Source organism: Anguilla rostrata, chromosome 13 (assembly GCF_018555375.3).
Source record: "Anguilla rostrata isolate EN2019 chromosome 13, ASM1855537v3, whole genome shotgun sequence".
Taxonomy (NCBI): Eukaryota; Metazoa; Chordata; class Actinopteri; order Anguilliformes; family Anguillidae; genus Anguilla; species Anguilla rostrata.
This window is the reverse complement of record NC_057945.1, coordinates 40325776-40344304: the sequence shown is the minus strand read 5'-3', so window position 1 is coordinate 40344304 and position 18529 is coordinate 40325776. Positions and strand designations below refer to the sequence as shown.

At 44.8% G+C, this 18529-nt stretch overlaps 3 protein-coding genes across 3 annotated transcripts; 2 read left to right on the top strand and 1 right to left on the bottom strand.

The window, feature by feature from the left end:
• Positions 1 to 3588: 3588 nt before the first annotated feature.
• LOC135238162 (protein kish-B-like) lies at positions 3589 to 5390 on the bottom strand. The gene is made up of 2 exons (XM_064305871.1): positions 5191 to 5390; positions 3589 to 3854 (listed from the first exon to the last, which is right to left on the bottom strand). Exons 1-2 carry the CDS (start codon positions 5198 to 5200, stop codon positions 3604 to 3606), a joined length of 261 nt encoding a protein of 86 aa, XP_064161941.1. The 5' UTR covers positions 5201 to 5390; the 3' UTR covers positions 3589 to 3603.
• A 1159-nt stretch (positions 5391 to 6549) lies between these two features.
• LOC135238161 (protein FAM107B-like) lies at positions 6550 to 14392 on the top strand. Its single transcript, XM_064305870.1, has 6 exons — positions 6550 to 6589; positions 7210 to 7574; positions 8591 to 8618; positions 8891 to 9035; positions 11667 to 11793; positions 12329 to 14392. Exons 3-6 carry the CDS (start codon positions 8594 to 8596, stop codon positions 12428 to 12430), a joined length of 399 nt encoding a protein of 132 aa, XP_064161940.1. The 5' UTR covers positions 6550 to 6589; positions 7210 to 7574; positions 8591 to 8593; the 3' UTR covers positions 12431 to 14392.
• A 325-nt stretch (positions 14393 to 14717) lies between these two features.
• gpr25 (G protein-coupled receptor 25) lies at positions 14718 to 17654 on the top strand. Its single transcript, XM_064305868.1, has 2 exons — positions 14718 to 16152; positions 16249 to 17654. The coding sequence occupies exon 1, from the start codon at positions 14864 to 14866 to the stop codon at positions 15941 to 15943; it is 1080 nt and encodes a 359-aa protein (XP_064161938.1). The 5' UTR covers positions 14718 to 14863; the 3' UTR covers positions 15944 to 16152; positions 16249 to 17654.
• The last annotated feature ends 875 nt before the right edge of the window (positions 17655 to 18529 follow it).

The following is an 18529-nucleotide window of genomic DNA, read 5'->3' as shown; positions in this document are numbered from 1 at the left end:
CGCTTTGGATAAAAGCGTCTGCCAAATGAATGTAATGTAATGTAATCCTTCTGCAGCATTGTCACAGTTATTTCTTTTAACGAGGTTGAGTCATGCACACTGTGGCATCATTAACTGTACCTGAGTTCACTCAGCTGCAATGGCTCTCAAATTCCCTCATCTCCCAGAACTGCGAGCAGTAGTTTGCACATTTTCATTATTTTACACCGCACAATCGATTAAGACGAAAAGGTGAGGCGGACGGCTCGAGTTTACCCTGCGTCAGAGTGCTACTGCTCCTGGAAACAAGAGAAAAACACACACCACACAGCAGATTTAGAGTTTACTTTAATGGAGATAATACGTCAAAGACTGAATTCTGGCCCAGCGAGGTCTGTGGAAAACAGGAGCAATACACAAAACATACTCGACTGTGTTTTTACAAATTATTTTTCAGAAGCTGAACGACAAGGAAGACAGAAATGAATAAACAAACATATATGCATATCCATTACCTTCAGCTCTCCTTTCTAATCTCAACAAGACTGACAAGAACAGGTATAAATATCAATTGTACAACATCGACAACTGTACAATCACACATATAATATTGCATACAGACAGAGCTTCCCTGTTTAGTATTCTCCTCCAACACAATTAAGTCAAGTTGCACCTCTGGACTTGAATGGGCTTCCTGATTGTACGGCTTTGGTGACGTCTGTCAATCGAATGGGACAGAGACGGTCCCCGTTGGGTACTTCTCATGTATCCCACAAAAAAAGTTAATTGGATTGGTTATCTCAGTCTTGGGGGGAAGAATCCTTTCTATTGCAGTGTGAAAAAGCCTGACTGCCTCAAAGTGTCACACTGCATCATATCCGCCGACAGTTGGTTCATAGACAGTAATTCAGAGTATGGCTTTGTAATATTGCTTATTTAAATCAAGCAGACGCACAAATCGGAAACAGACAACATCCCAAAACATGAATTTTTTTCTGACAAAACACTCCCACAGTACTGTTTTCAGAAAGGTACGAATGCGGACTGTACTCTAAACAAATGTCACAATACGTCTGGCCTTGGCCAGGGTTTTGGGGTAGTGTTACTAAGTCCACCAGCATCCCTTAAGTTACCACTGTATTAGCTCCTCCCAAAAATTCACCAGATGTCCATATGCTACCAGTTGCTCCCAGTGATTGATGTGCCTCTCCTCCAATCACAGCTCGCTCTCCTGCAGTACTGTGTGGCCTGTAGTGTGGGAAACGGTCTCTGATTTGCCAACAGCTGCATCAGAGGAAAGCAGCAGCTTCACTTACAGTGGAGGGAGTGACCGGCACAGCCACAACCCAAGAGATAACCAAGACTGATAAACTGGGAATAAGAAACTGGGGAACTTCTCCTTTTTTTCCCGTTTTTTTTTTTTTTGAGTGACCTTTCATAATACAAACCAGGCCATTCTCTTCTTGCAGCCATGTGACAAACTCCACAGGGCCGGGCCTTAAGAGCACACCAGTAATGCTTATTCTGCAGAATGGAATCGGTGGGCGTACGCTTAAAATGAACCTAAATTACACAGAGACATTTCAGCATTACTCATACACGTCTATAAATAAACCAGGAAATGAGCAGAGCCACTTCCGCCCCAACGCAGATGGAACATTACGTGTTACTAAGAAGGACAATCACCTGTGATTAAGTTTTTTATATACCTTAGCTGTGCAACAATATACTTCATATGTTTCCTGTTCTTACACTCCTACAGCTCCGCATCAAGCAGTCCCCTCAGGAATATTAAAATGTTGCATATGCATATGCTGTTAATAACCATCCGCCAAACTGAGAACACTGCAGCTGTTAAACCATTACGGTACTCGGATATTCCTCAGCCATTAATCTATTTTAAAAGTTGCATTTTAGGTTCTGATGTTAAGACGGCCATTTTACTTAGCTTAAAAGCTACCAAATTAAGACCCCCCCCCCCCCCCCAGTGCTACAATCCAAAGGCACTGGTCTAAAAAACAACAATTTTGCGAAGCGAGTCCGCCATGTATCTACAGGAAAAAACTCTGCCATCTGGCAGACACATCTCATGGAGCCCTTGACAGTCCTCTTTCTTTTCAGGAGACTTATGATGGACAGTCACAGCGGGAATCCACTGAGACTGAGGACTCTCATACAGTGCCAACTAAACCCAAATGCCCTGTAACATTGTTCATTTTGTTTTTATATTCATTGAGCCCCAACAGAAAATTAGAACCTGTTTAGTAGCAAGTTTCTATGCGGTCTATGTAACACCTTCGACAGCTTAAGTACTGAGACTAAATCAGTTTTTCCTAACTTAAAAACCATTGATCGAAATAATTTTGTATTTTAGTATGTATGTATAAGTATGTATTGCAGGTAAAATACTTTAATTTTTAAATCGTGTTTAATTTATACTTACCCCATCACTACTATATCCTCAGTGTTATCCAACAATTATAAAACTAACTGCATAAGCACAGGTGTTTTTCTATGATCTATAAATACAGGAAATCCATGATATTTCTGGTGGCTTTGGGGAGTGTCAGATGATGCAGGTCTACTTTTTGGCCAGTAGAGGGCAGTCTTTGTCTGTCCTGTACAGATGCACCATGGCAGTGGGCGTGTGCAAACATGCTGTCCAATCATCTGTCTGTTAGGAGGTACCTCACCAACACCTCCTGTCACGTTCGGAAAAGCAGCGTGGAAGAGCCATCACCAGACAGCCCACCCGCCAGACAACTGTATGCCGCTGACCAGACACAGACATTTGCTGAATCAGAACAAAACATTAAATGCCATCCTGAATCCAGAAACACAAACATTATTGCCATCCTGAATCCAGAAACACAAACATTAATGCCATCCTGAATCCAGAAACACAAACAGTAATGCCGTCCTGAATCCAGAAACACAAACATTAATGCCATCCTGAATCCAGAAACACAAACAGTAATGCCGTCCTGAATCCAGAAACACAAACATTAATGCCATCCTGAATCCAGAAACACAAACAGCAATGCCATCCTGAATCCAGAAACACAAACAGTAATGCTAACTTGAATCCAGGAACATGAACATTAATGCCAACCCACACACCCAACAGCGAAACAAAACTACAGGGCAGCAAAGAGGCTCTCCCACATCTCCCACTCTCTGCATATTAAGGTGGGGGATATCCTGCACACTGACAGCCTATTGTGATGGGACAGCGTAAGGCTGGAGGGTCCGGACAAGCCCAGCCCCCTCCAACAGTAACACCTGAATTAGGACAAATGGAAGAATTGTCCAGCTTTGAGGGATGTCGGTGTTGTTGCCACAGCAGGATGCTGAGAGATTAGGATAAATTGACTCCTTGAGGAGCCTCGGAATCAATTCACAGCATGTCCATCACGAGAAGCATACAAAGATGAGCTATTGGTGGTACTCAAGTGTATCTGTCACCATCAGCATACAGCTTACTGATGCTCTCCACTACTGCGAAAAGTGTCTGCAAGGCGAGTGTAATAATATATGGTAAACGGCACCTTGAATCTTGCACAATCCAAACATTAGACATGAACCAGTCCAAGTTAAATCATACACAGTTACAGCTTGCTGAAGCTACACTGAGGAGAGAATCTCCAAATGTGATTGATAATAATAGTTGTGGTTATTTAGGGGGAACCCATCTGAGTAGCCGGGGGTACCTGTAGGTGATGAGAGCGACACGTGACTCCTACCTTTGTAGAAAACTCCCCACACGCCCTTCTTCTCCGACAGTAGCCAGGTGTTCAGACGGGGCACTTTCTTCAGGTACGCGCAGGTGCAGATGAACAGCAGACCGAATACCAGGATCCCATCAAATGAGTACACTGTCCAGCGGGAAGAGACAAAACCGCACTTTCAAATGCGTGCATTCAACAACTCATTCTTCACTAGACAAGCACTGGAACCACTTCGGTACCTCGCTCTGGATAAGAGCCTCTGCTAAGTAACTGTAACACACAATTTCTCTTACCTCAGGCTCTTGAACTACTATTTTGTCAAGTAATTAAATCGAAAGGAAAGACGGTAGCCCGCACTCTTTCTATAATTATCTTTGAGAAGCCAACGCACCAATTTATTTGTTATATGATTTGTTAAAACGTCTTTGAGCGCATGGGTTGGTAATTCTTCTTTTTTTATTTTTTTATTTTTTACAAGTAATTCAATCGACCAACAGACCAATAAGTGAGAAATGTATCTGGTAACCTGCTGCTTACGTGTAAAACATCGGCAGTGTGAATGTTTCCTTCTTTCCTTCCTGTTTTCTTTGGAATGCACCTGAAACCTGTTATGCACACGGCGGTAGGTGTTGCTTTCTCTTGTGTATTTACAGGGGGAAAAAATACCAAGAGACTCGCTTGGTTGCTGTCAGACATAAACCCGACTACGCCTTCACATGACCGAAACGAACAACGTGGTGGAAATAAGATAGCATCGTTTCATTAAGCATGCTTAAATAAACCACAAATGTATTGTTCTAATAATGCAAGCCTGCTTATGAACTTCCGCACGGCGAAACTAGTGCGCTAGCTTCATAACCGTTCAAGTAACGCAAGGTTAACTTCATTCCGTCAATTGTTCCGTCAAAAGTTACGCCTTGGCGGGGGCATGTCACATTTACTTTGCCTAGAGAAATTACATATATGACGCCAAGCATCGCACGTCAGGTTCTTGCTACTAGGAGGCTCGTCTACTACAACATGCAAAGTGAAAATTGCTTCAACGCAGGGTGTCTTGGAACAGTGTAACAATACACTGAAACACTCAAACACATATTACATGGACTATATTACACTGTGTACTTAAAAACATAATTTAAACAAAACAATTAAACCTGGAAAGAATCTAGCCTATATATGAGAGAGGCTAGCACTAGCTAGCTAGCAGTTAGCCCAGCAATTCGACTCTTTCGACTTCACTGTATTTTAATTCAAATACCTACACTTTTAATAACACAGACACAGCGAGCAGCGTAGTAGGTAGAATTCCTCGATCTGTCTTCCGAGCGAGCCACGTATGCAAAAATGCCAAATTTAGCAAGTCTAGTTACCTATCCAACTCATTCACAGCTTAGCGATCTTGTTTAAATCACTTAGTTAGCAACTTTTCAAAATAAGACTGTGGATGCTTAAAACACGGTGTTAAACATCTTAGAAAGCATACCATTCGTCATGTTCGCAGTTTGTTTCGGTCCCACTAGGTTCAATATCCCACTTCCTTTCACGTCTTCATTTTACGGCTGTAAAACTGCACTCGTATCAGTAAACAGTAAACCCAGGGCGAACAGCCGAACATCGAAAACCATACGAAGAACAAATGTGCGCATGCGTACCCAGTCAGGCAAAGTCAAAAGCAAAAGCTTCTAGAAAGCCCGGGTTGACGATGATCATAGCGATGGCCTCAAGCGGCCAAAACCTGACTTCGTTTTTGAAGCTCATTTCCTGGTGTTGTAGTTCCTGGTTGCTCACTAGCGCCACTACGGATGGCTCCAGTATAGGTGTTTTCATATCCGGTTTCCATGTAAGTCTACGGTACAAATGCGATCAAATTACAAAGTCAATAATTTTTTCTCACAAGAACAAATAGTCATAATATGTGTATTTTATTCGTCTTATGACTGTCCATGGGTCGATTTCATGATTTATTGCGTCATTTGGGCACAGTGCCAATATTTGTTCTGGACCAATGAGGTGTCACTTGTGTCACTTCCGGATTACTAAGAGGACTGAGCTACAGTAGGGGCTACAATCTGTGGTCACTGGGGTGGGAGGTGGCGTCTCTTGGCCTTGATATTGCGGCTCCGACCACAGTCCACCTGTGTGAAGTCAGAAAATGCAGGCATCCAATTTTGTAGTGGTTTCATTATAGCGTGTGCTATTTACAGCTGCACTAGACGACCATAAAATAATCCTCCTCTGAAGTTTTGGTTAACAGCAGGTCTACCAGACAGTTATACGAAAATTAGCCTAGTCAAATCACCAGTAGTCTACACATCTCTGATTGATTGACCATCAGTGCAGTCAATGTTCTTTCCCTGTAGTTCATATTGCTAATGCGTGAGCTAACCACGGATAGCTTACCTAGCTCACTGGCAAGCTGACATGCTAGCCAAGCATATTAGTTTTGCCGAGAAACATAAATTGAAGATAACTGAACATAATTGTATTATTAATGTCATACATATACCGTGATTACATGACAGTACAGTCACGGATGGAAATTAAACTCCGTAAACATTTGATCATATATTTTAAAACATAGCGGCAGACAGTCAGTTAGCCTCAAGTTCGTTCTGCAATCGTTCGTTCAGGTTGATGGGCTTTTCCGCACCGGACTGTCAATCACATTGTAAAAATCACAAGACCGCTTAACTCTATGGTTTTGGCTCCAAATCGAGAACATGGCCGCGCCCGCCATTGAGCTTCAAAACGTGTTTTACAGACCCACGGAGAGGCAATGACGTCACAGTAGCTTTGTCCATATTTTTTACAGTCTCTGGATGGCCTACTCAGACGTCACTCTGATCGTTACGTGTTTATTTTTGTCCTGCCGAAATTCCCAGGTTTTCTAATCAACCCATCTAAACATCTTCCAATATTATTGTCATTCTGGACGGGTAATGTGTGGACGTATACTCTGACATGATTCTTCAGTATTTTATTTGTTTATTTACATAAGTTGCTCTGGATGTGTTTAATGTGGTGTGAGGTTAAATGTCCAGTTCATTCCAGTCATACAAATAAATAAGTAGGAAAACTTGCAAAATTACAGAACATATTAAGCTTTTAATTTGGGGTGCTGGCCTTAGCCATTACTCTTTAACTTGTATTGATCTGAGTTACAGAGACTGTATATCAGATATATTCTCAGCACTGTTTACAGTTTCAGTTATTTTTGTGGTAGTTCATCGGCTGCGGTCCAACAACATTGATTGTCTTGAAGTGCTGAAGGGGCTTTAATGTTCCACTTGGTGTAAGCTTTCCAAGAGAACAGCACCTGGAGAGATAGTGGGTGTGGCCTTACAGAGCACCCTAGAGCACCCTAATCTCACAAAATATCCTGTTTACCTTTGGGCTGGCCAATCTGCATGAGGCTAAGCACCTGTTGGAAATGTTTTTCACTGGCAGCCAGAGAGGAAAGGTCCTATGCTTACAATAAACATAACATTCTTTTTATATATAGGTGGAGGAATTGGCCTGAAAAAATGTGATGGTTATTTTAAGGATTGGGGTCAGATGAAAGCAGAGGGCACAAGGGCACAGGACGTCTCTGTCTGGACAAGCGCGGTAATCTGCTGCACCATCTGGTTCCTCCCAAACATGCCTCCCCTAAATTAGCCGGGTAATCTGATTTCGCTGAAGAGTCTGGAGCGTCTGGCCAGGCTGCACTCTCACTGCTCCTTAAGCTGTCCCTCCAGGAAGGACGGACGTCGTTCCGGCTCAGTGACACAGACAGACATTGGGACAGACGAGCTCTTGAGTGTCTCTGTAACTGCTTATCTTCTCTCTGAATCAGTGGATTGTACACAGGTGTCTTTCAGCACACAGGTAAGATGTTTCTGGTGTTTGGTGTAGTGCAGAGGTCCATAAGTGGGGGGGGGGCGTGCCGCCTGGGGGGAGCACGGAGAGACAAGGGGCAGGAGGGAGGGTTGAAGGAACAAAAAGTTCATGAGATACCAGCGGAACCAAAGTTGTCAGGGGTGGTCAAAGAATTTCCTATTACGAAAGGGGGGGTCTGACCAAAGAGCTTGGCGTAGTGGCATGGATGTAGTGGATGGGGGGGGGGGGGTGGTTATACATGATGAAGTGGGGAGATGGGCAGACTGATTCCCTGTCTTCTTTTGAAATTAAGCAGCATGATGGAAAGCTTGCTGAGATGCGGTTTTAGTCAGCAACATCCCCTTCTTTCTCTTGTGGTCCAAACAGGTGTTTCTCTTTAGGGCAGATGGGGTTAGCGTATGTTTCAAACATAAGGCCACAGAAATGCCCTGAGAGGCCATTCATCTTTAATCCTCTGTTCAATGACAGGGCTGTGGCTGTCCGTTTAACTGTCTCTTTCGTTCAACGTGTTTTCGATGCACAATCTTTTTCAACAGTCACCTGATTTGTGCGATCAATACAAGGTACACTTTGTTCATTTCAACGGGGCCAACCTGGAAGAATGACTGATGCAAATTTTAAAATAAAATTCATTTTTCCATTCCTTCCTTGTTGGTCAGTACTTAAGTCTTCTGAATGTTAGTTCTAATTTCTAAATAATGAATCTGAGGGTCAAATATGACAGCATAGCATCTTTCACCCTGGCCGTAAGCAGAAACTAGAGTTCTGTTGTGTTCTACAATTAATCTCTGAGTACTAATAATGTTTCATTTTATAAATGTGTGTCCACAAATGATCTTCCCCAGGAATACTGTAATAAGAATGCAATCGCACACAACAAGGGAAGCTGCTTTATCTGTGTGCATATCTGTTGGTTTGCTTTTGTTACCAGAATTAACTCAAACATTCGTCACAGTAACACTATGTCATGTTCTTCCTGTCTGTCGCGTGTGGCCATTTTGCAGAGAATGGGGATCAGAAACCACAGAAAAGGTAGAGTCTGTTTTCAGTGTTCATCCCTGCCAAACCCTCAATATGAATTTAGAAATTGCTCTGAGTCTGATTATGGTTACTGATTTCTGCATTGATACACAGTGAAATCCGAAGTCATCTGGAGTGAATACACAGCATTGCTTGCTTTACCTGCTCGAGTCCATTCCGCATGTTTCATTTAAACAGTTCTATGAGAAGACGGGTAAAATGGCTGATCTGAGACCCACGGTCTGGGCTAACTACGGCCCCTTTTCCTTCTCCCTCCATCCCAGAGAACTGCGCACGTCACATGACTCCTTCTCCCCTGGCCCCCGAGGCCTCCGATGACATCATCCAGCCGAGGAGGGTGACCAATCCCGTGCAAGAGTCACCCACCCACCGGAGCCTGCACCGCGAGCTGCTGTTCAGCCACAGAAGGTGAGGGGAATGACCCCCCCACCCCCCACTCTCCCCCCCTCCCCACCCCCCACTCTATGATCATATCAGTGGTCATAACCGCCTGTGATTGTGCTCCACTGTCACACCACCTCAGTGTGAGAGCTTTGCACCGGCAATCGCAACGCCATCCCTCCGAATGACCGCTGACAATCGCAATCGGCAAACCGCGCGTCTCCAGTGACGACAGCAGCGCTGGCAACCTGCGCTGCTGACGACAGCCGCTGCAGCAGCAGCGCTGTCTCCAGCAGTCATCGCAATGCCAGCGCTGCGTATCGCTGGAGACAGCCTCACGATAAAAGAAAGTGCAATAGAGGAAGACCTTCACGACACGGAAATTTAGGCTGATTCATTTACTGATGCCGAGAGAACACTTGGTCACATGACAGATAGATAGATAAATAGATAGATAGATGGATGGATGGCTCACACAAGTCAGCCACAGTTAATGCTCTGTCACTAATTTTATATTCACAGCCTGATAAAACACCCACTGTGGAACAACATGCATATGAAATGGAGAGGGAAAGCCGCCGATGGTTCATTGAGCCAGTTATTTAATAGGTCAAAAGAGCCCAATTCAGAACAGATAAAAGAGCCTCTGAACCAGGACGCAGTCTTCCCTCCCTCCGCCATCTCTTCCGTCCTCTCTGCGGAGGAATCTGCAGTTTGCTGTACACCTCGGCGACACTGCAGGAAAACAACGGCCAAAATGGATTTTCAGTTATTTAAGAAAAACAGAAACTTTCCAAAAGTTTATTTCAGTGTTTATTTTAATGCTGGTTTCTATCTGTGTCAGTGAGTGAACTACAAACAGCACAAAAAAGTAAAGTTGCAGAGGAGTGAGTGGCGGTGTATTAAACCGTGCGCTGAAAAGCGTGTTGTTCAGCTCGGAAGCGGGAGCACAGAGCAGAAGAAAGCCAGTGCGCGGTCTCTGTGGCCAGACAGAACGATGCCAACACAGGCAGAAGCCTCTGCAGCCTGCTCTTATTTACGCTCAGTAACCACAGAATAAAACAGCAGTTTGGAGGAAGTGTTGCAAAGCTTTTTTTTTCTTTTCTTTTTTTTTTCTTTCTTAAACCTCAGGCCACTTCCCAGCACAAGTAATTAATGTAACAAACACAGAACCTTTAACCCTTTGTAGTGTGAGGTTATTAAAATGTTCTTAAACTGAACATTCTACTGCTGATCTAGTAATCACTAATGGAAATGTAAAGCAAACAGAGTTCTAGAACACCTAAAAAATTTTGGAAAAAAAAACAACTTTCAACAGTTGATTTAGCCTGCTAATTACAAACTTATTCTGCAAACTCACAAGAACATTATCACAACTCTTCAACAGGTTGAATCAAGCACTATTCGCAAGATTTTATCCAATGAACATATGAAATTTCTTACATGAATAGATATTCTGGAAACATAATTTCTTTCAACAGAATTCGCAGTAATTGCTGCAATAATTACTGTCCTTGTTAGCTGGTCGCTTTAATTGCAGCACTATTACAGCATTATCGAGAGGCAGAACTGCGTTTAAAACCGCATTGCCATCAGGCCAACGGCTCCTTGGGGGGGGGGGGGCAGGCCTTATAGACAACAGGTCAGCTTTCACAGGTGCACCGCATCATCCCACGACAAGCCAGACCCCGCCCACTATGCACCTGCAGATGAGAAAAACAGAACGGAGCAGCACCCAGGCCGAGATGCCCGTCGCGCTGGTGCTCTGCATTTTCTCATTTCTCAAACTGCCGCTTTCACGAACGTTCAGTCGCGCTGAGCCAATCGTCCTGCGGCGTGAGAGACGGCGCCCTGTCCCGCCTGGTTCTGAGCCCTGGCCTGACCCGGCCCCGGCGTTCGCCTGCGCTGACGCGCTGAGCGCACGGAGACACAGCGAGCGGCGTTTTCTGCCACAGCGGGCTCGACTGCCCGGGTTACGCTGACTCTGCCACTTCCTGTCTGAGATGGTCTGTGGCTGAGGCCCGTGCAGAACTGAAAACAACCCACTCTCCGAAAATAAACAATTCGCCGAAGCCGTTTCTCACTTTCTCTGTGTCACCCGAACACCTCGCGACCTTGAGAAACACGACATCCCCAGCCCTTTCCAGCAGGGTACCTGGAGGTAGTGTGGAAGCACAGAGGCATCGCCAGTCCACCGTGGTGAGCGCAGGTGGTAGGTAGGTGTGAGGCAGAAAACGGTATCTTTAGAGGTTGGCCCGGACACAGCTGAGGTTAGTGCAGCGCGGGTCCTTCTTCCTCAGTTCAGTTTAACGAGGCACGTGCACGTTAGCACTGTAGCTCGTTAGCCAGCGCCACATTTGAGCGCGCAGCCGTATGCCGTGAACGTCCACGGAGTGTTCAGTGCTGAGAGATTCTGCAGTCCTGCGTTCGGGCGTGCCTTCGTATTTCACAAACACACTCTCGGCATTTAAAGGTGAACTCACAGATTACATCCTTTACACACAGTCCGTTGAATACGGCTGGCTATTTGCTGAGACCGTTCAGGTTAAATGGCGTGCTCACGGGGGGTACAGCAGTGCCCCACCTGAGAATCGAGCCGAAACGCAGCTCCCAAACCCCTCCCCCCTCACGCTGCCGCCCCGTGCTGTGGGCTCTTAGGGGGCTGCTCCTGGGGGGCAAGCCGGAGCTCCAGAGGGTCCTTCAGCAGCGGAGGCTGGAGCAGGACGTCCCACCACCCTCCGACCTGGAGCAGGAGCTACGCAAGAGGAAGCAAAGGCTGCAGGAGGTACAGCACACGCACACACACACACGCACACACAGCACGCACGCACGCACGCACGCACGCACGCACACCGCCACACGCACCACGACGCACACACACACACACACGCACCACCACACCACGCACACACACACACACACACACATCACATGCCACACGCACGCACACACACGCACACACGCACGCACACCACGCACACACGCACCACACGCACGCACCCGCACGCACACGCACGCACACACACGCACACACACTCATGCACACACACACACACGCACGCATGCATGCACACACACCCACACATGCACACACACACATGCACACACGCATGCATGCACGCGCACACACTCACACACTCACACACTCACACACACACACATGCAAACACACAAATATACACACTTTATCTCTTTATGACTCAAACATGCACTCACTCTCTCTCTCTCTCTCTCTCTCTCTCTCTCACACTCTATCACGCTCACACACACACACACATACACACACACCCACACACTGCACCCATGTTCTTGTTCGGCAGTACGAGCAGGAGGAGCTGAAGCGTAAGGAGGGCCAGGAGAACATCCCTGAGTTTGTGCGGGTGAAGGAGAACCTCCGGCACGTCCGTGTGGCAGTGCAGTGAGCTCTGCCACACGCTCCTCTCTGCCCCCCGTCTGGAACGGTCACCTGCACCGAGGCCAAGCGGCCCAGCGAGAACAAAGACAACTGCACTCAAACCGGGACCCAACCGAACATCCGCAAAGCAAGTGAAAGTTCCTGTCGAAACAAAAGAGTCTGGTGTTATCGACCAGCTGGTTCATTCCACAAGAGCAATGAAACCACAAATCAGGTCTTACGGCGCGGCATTCAGATTGTGTGCATGTTTTGTTTCCTGTTAGGGTAAGCTGAATAAATGACTGATTAAATGTTAAATGAAACCCGGGACCCAGAAACTCTTTTCATTGGAGACGTAGAGAAGCCCCTTCAAGGTGACTGGTCATGTGTGGGTTTGGATGCGCACCGGGGGAAATAGTCCCAGTAATGGTGCATGTATAGCAGTGTTCATTTGCATATTTAGACATTAATGAGTAAATTTATATTAGACTCTAGTTTTGGGCGCGGTCCAAAATAGCCTGGTGAATGTTATAAATCTATGATCAACTCCTGATTAGGACAGAAGTGTGCTTGGCAATATCAAAAATTTTTAAACTTGTTACTTTCTGTCTGTCACCAGGGCAGTGCTGGTGTCATTTTAAAGTTCTCTTTTCCTTTGTGGCTGTTGTTTATTAATCAAAAGCACAAAATACCATTCAGCTGAAAACATTTACACGTGAAGTACAACTGAGGTTCAGAAACAGGACTTTGTGGATTGCTCAAAGACCAGCCTTTGTGCAAGATTTTTTAAATATTATTATTCAAGAAGCATGAAACATACTGGTTCACTAAGGTGAGCCTTAAATCTGGTCCTGAGCCAAATCAGTCTTTTTTCAGTTCTAGGTACATACAGTTATATATTTATTTCTATTTTTTATGCATAACAATCCAAAGGTGAGTATTTACTACCTTTTGAAGGTGGTAATTTATCTCAGGAAAAGCCTCAGGGGTTATAATCAAAATTTTGAATATATCTCAATTTGTTCACTCTCTAAATCAGACAATTACTTGAAACACTTTAAACAGTCTTGCATGTGTGGGCAATCACAAGTTAAATAAGGGCAAAAAAACGTTTTGTTTGGAAAGGCAGACAGACGTGTGGTTTGAAATTACCGTTTGACACACCTCAGATTTTACCCTGGTTTCCTGTAAGCTGGGCACCGTTTCATGCCCAATACAATTCTGACTTCTGTTCTGTATCTCAAGCATAAAATATAATAGGGGTTTCAAATTCAAAACGATACTATTAATAATAAAAACCATAACGAAACAATAAGTTAACCTTACCTAAATATGACTGGCAACAGCCTACAATAGTAAAGGAGATCAGATCTACAGTACGTCCAATAGATCATACTTACACGCATACATACATAGATCAAAACTCCTTAAATGTTGGTGACAATTTCTGAGAATTTTCAATGGAATATGTTTCTAGCCAAAAATCACAAGAGGAATTTTGTTCTTAGTTTTGGTGGATTTGGTGGATCTCTTTTAAAATTGTCGGTAATCTACAGGAATGTTACTGATGTGTCAAAAGGTCTTACTTTTACCTTTAAAAAGGTGAAAAAGTGTTCTGTTTGTCGTGCCTCTCCACGGTCCTCACACGCACTTGCAGTTGAACCAGTGACTGTTCGACACACGACTGGCCACACAGTACTACAGAAGAACTAGCACTAACTGGGGAACAGGCTTATCACCCAGGGATACAACTGCCTGCCGTTACCCGGGCGATTATTGCGATGAAGGACCGATGGAGGGGACCCCTGGCTGACTTAATCCCGTCTTTCTCCATTGCAGAACAAGACCAACTGCATCCTGCCACTGTTAACCTCTCCTCATTGTTCCTTCATTGTATATTTTGCAAACATGGCTGAATTGCTCGGAATCTGTCAGTACTGATTAAGATGTTGACCTCCTTAATGTTACAAATAAAGATGGAAATTGCAAACTTAACTGTACTGTCTTTAATCATACTAACAAACTACAACAGTAAAATAAATCAATAAGACTCGTCCAGTCTCTCAACAATGAGAGAATTTCTTGCAGACTGCCGTTAAAACACAAACACTTGACCCCCGTTTGGGAGACATTTATTTAGACGTTAATGCTTATCTGATATTTAGGTCAGAATAATGAAGGGGTTGGTGAGGATAATTCCATATCATATTTTGTACAACGGAAGACATTTCATAATACCTATCAGGCAAATCTTGATTGCACTCTTGTGTGCTCTTCGCCCGGGTGGTACGTATAACGAGAAACAGGAAGGCAGACGACAGCGCTGAGAGCAAGATAGGGAGAGAGAGAGCGAGAGAGCGAGAGAGAGAGAGAGAGAGAGGTATTTAAGCATGTGGCACTACCCGCTGCCATACATTGAAATTTTGTGCCTGCAAGCCAGGGTAACCCAGAGCCAGCAGTAATGGAGGGCACCACGTTCCCTACGGTGGACTACTACGAGTTCAGCGGCGAGGCAGTCACTGACGCCGAAGGCGTGCTCTACATGGAGGACTGCCCCCCCGCGGGCCTCCCCCTGTCCAGCGTCTGCCTGCCCGCTGTCTACTTCCTCATTTTCTTGGCGGGCGTGTCGGGGAACGTCTTCGTCATCGCGGTGCTGCGCGGCAAGCGGCAGAAGGACGGCCGGCTGGTGGACACCTTCGTGCTGAACCTGGCGGCGGCGGACCTGGTGTTCGTGCTGACGCTGCCGCTGTGGGCCGTCTCCGCCCTGCAGGAGCACCGCTGGGCCTTCGGCGACGGCCTCTGCAAGCTCAGCAGCTACGTCATCGCCGTCAACCGCTTCTCCAACGTCTTCTTCCTCACCTGCATGAGCGCGGACCGCTACCTGGCGGTGGTGCGCATGCTGGACTCGCGCTTCCTGCGCACGGCGCGCTGCGTGAAGCTGACCTGCGCGGGCGTGTGGGCGCTCTCCCTCGCCCTGGGGACGCCCTCGCTGCTCTTCCGCCGGGCGCGGGACCCGGGCGGGGAGGGCTTGCCCTTCTGCGTGGAGGACAGGGAATCCCGCGCCTTCCAGGTGCTGAGCCTGGCCTCCTTCTTCCTGGGGTTCGTGCTCCCCCTGCTGGTCATCGTCTTCTGCTACGGCTCCATCCTGGCGCAGCTGCGGCGGCCCGGCGGCGGCAGCGGGGGGAAGGCCCAGGCAGAGGCCCGGCGCCGCCGACGCCACTCGCTCAAGATCGTCTTCGCCATCGTCGCCGCCTTCCTGCTCTCCTGGATCCCCTTCAACGTGCTGAAGGTCGTCCTAATCGGCTCCAGGATGCGGGGTGTGGCCCTGTCCTGCGGGGCCATGGCGGCCCTGGAGACGGGGCTGGTCCTCTCGTCCTGCTTGGCCTTCTTCAGCAGCTGCGCCAACCCCGCCATCTACCTGTGCCTGGACCGGCACTTCCGGAGGCGTGCCCGCAGGCTCTGCCTGGGGTGTTCGGGGCGACCCGGGCCTCGCTGGGGGGGCTCCGCCTCGTCCACCTCCTTCAGAACCTCCGAAAGCTGATCTGGGCCCAGCGCCAGGGCCCCCTCACCCCCCCTCCCCCCTCCCCTCTCTCCCCAAAGTCATTCTTGTTACGAAATCATGGTGTATGGATCACAGCTCATATTAAACGCTTGTTTGCATGGGCGGCAGTGTAGCATAATGAGTAAGGAGTTGCTCTTGTTAACTTAAAGGCAGCAGGTTCGATTCCCCGGTAGGACATCGTTGCCTTTGTACCCTCGAGCAAGGTACTTAACCTGCATCGCTTCAGTACATGTCCAGCTGTATAAATGGATGCAGTGTAAATTCTATGTATAATTTTGTGCAAGTCGCTCTGGATAAGAGCGTCAGCTAAATTCCTGTAATGCATGCTTGCATTATTTAACAATATTACAGTTTGAGAATCCTGGCATATAAACAAGGTCCTACGTTTCCAACATTCTATGCATTCTGAATGCATTCAAAAATTGAGAATTAGTAATAATTAAATTATTATTATTCTTTTTCCACATTTTACATTTTAATCAGAGAGATAAATATATTGACAGTGCTGCCGAGGGCATCTATTTTAGTTACTGATTTGTGCATTAAAACCAGACAACAGGGAACTGATACATTCAAATAAATAAAATATAAATATAGAACAAATCTCTAGTGAGTAGTCTAAACATTTATGAAAAAGCCTACACTCTGTAGGAATTGTTTCTTTAACTCTATAGCAGAAATGAAGACAAAGACAAATGACTACGACGCGTTTCGCCAGTGTTTTCATTCTATAATTGACTAAGCATATTTTATCATTATAACTGTGTTTCTAAATTACTGCATATTTTAAAAGCGGTTTTATGCATGTCCTATCTGTTTGATTCATGTTGCAACTATCTAATTAATTAACAAAGTACAAATAATATATTCAAAAAAGCTATAAAATCAAAATAAAATTTGATTATTCCAAATGAATAAAGCAAAAAAATATATAATTTTTAAATAGCAATGTTGCGCATTATCTACAATTATATAATATCTATACTTATGATAATACACGGTTTAAAACAGACAAAAATGGACTGAAATTAATTCACTGAAGTTTCAGTGAATCTGAAGATAAGATTATTATGGTTTTGTATTGAATGCCTTTTTTGCGTGGTGTAAAAAGTTAAAAATTCTAAACTGAAGAAAGATGATAAACAAAATATTTTATTTATTTTTTTTCCCAATACTTAATATTTGATATTAGTATTTAATACAAATACATAAACTAATATAATTTCTAGGCGAAATTGATTCTCCCATTTGTTGAATTATAATTAATGTCTACACATGTTCTACTTTCTTTTGTTTCTGTACATTTATTGCTGATTAACTCAAAGCATTACCTGAAAAGCATTATATAAATTTGAATGATTTTTTTATTCATGACCATTCAACTTTGGAGAGCATTGTACCCGTGCAATTGTGTAATTATAGCTTCTGCAGCTTCTTGCCATCTTAAAACAAATGATAAAACTTCAGATATCACAGATATGTATAAACAGATAAACACTTCATGGCTACATCTTGTAATAAATGTTTTTATTTACGTGAACAAATAAATAAATGCTCACCTTTACAAAATAAATATGAGTATGTAATATTTTATTACGTTGACAGCATTTTCTCTAGCTTGAGAAAAGCCAGGACTGGAAAGTTTATGTTTGCAGCCATTTTAACATCAATGTAAAATAAAAGGTTTTTTTTTTAATTTTTAAAAAAAGCCAGGAGATGACTTACCTGCGAGACAGGTGATGATTCTTAACCCAGAGCATTCAGAAGGCAAGCAGGAACACAGCAAACAAAATGCATTTAGAGACGAGCGATTCCTGAGAAGACAGAATGACTCAACTGAGGTCAGAGCTTTTTTCACGTGGGAAAATGTCTTGGCTGTGGTCTCGAGAGTTCATGGGTTCACTTGTGCCCACACCGTTTTGTGTGCCCTGGAAGAAATGAATCATACAGTTTCAGTACTTTCATGAAAAAAGGGTATTCACATGCCACGTCTGTGGGAAACTATCACTATGTCTCTGTCCTAACGCAAGGACGGCCAAATTGCCTCACTTGATGCCAACAAGCCTTTTTCTGTCTCAGAAAGAAAGGTCAAGTTCAATCACTTTCACGTTTTTTTTTTTTTCCACAGCCATCACTGATCGATTGATGCCGTTATGAGAACTTAGCAATTAACTTGCCGAAAATTAAAAGAAGCATGGACGCATGCACTGCAGTTCGTAAGTATTTGGACAGTGACACAATTTTTGTTGATTTGGCTCTGCCCTCCAGCTCGTTCAATTTTTTGAAATTAAACAATGACTCTGAGGTCAAAGCGCAGACTGTCCACTTTTATTTAATGGTATTTACATCCACATCCAGTGATCCACATAATTACTGCCCTTTTTCATACACAGTCCCCCCATTTTAGGGGACCAAAAGTAACCAGATAAATTTTTCTAATCTTAACTGAAGTCGTCATATTTAGTACTTGGCTGCAAATCCTTTGTATTTGATGACAGCTGGAAGTCTGTGACTCATAGACATCACCAGGTGCTGGGTATCTTCCCTGGTGGTGCTCTGCCAGGC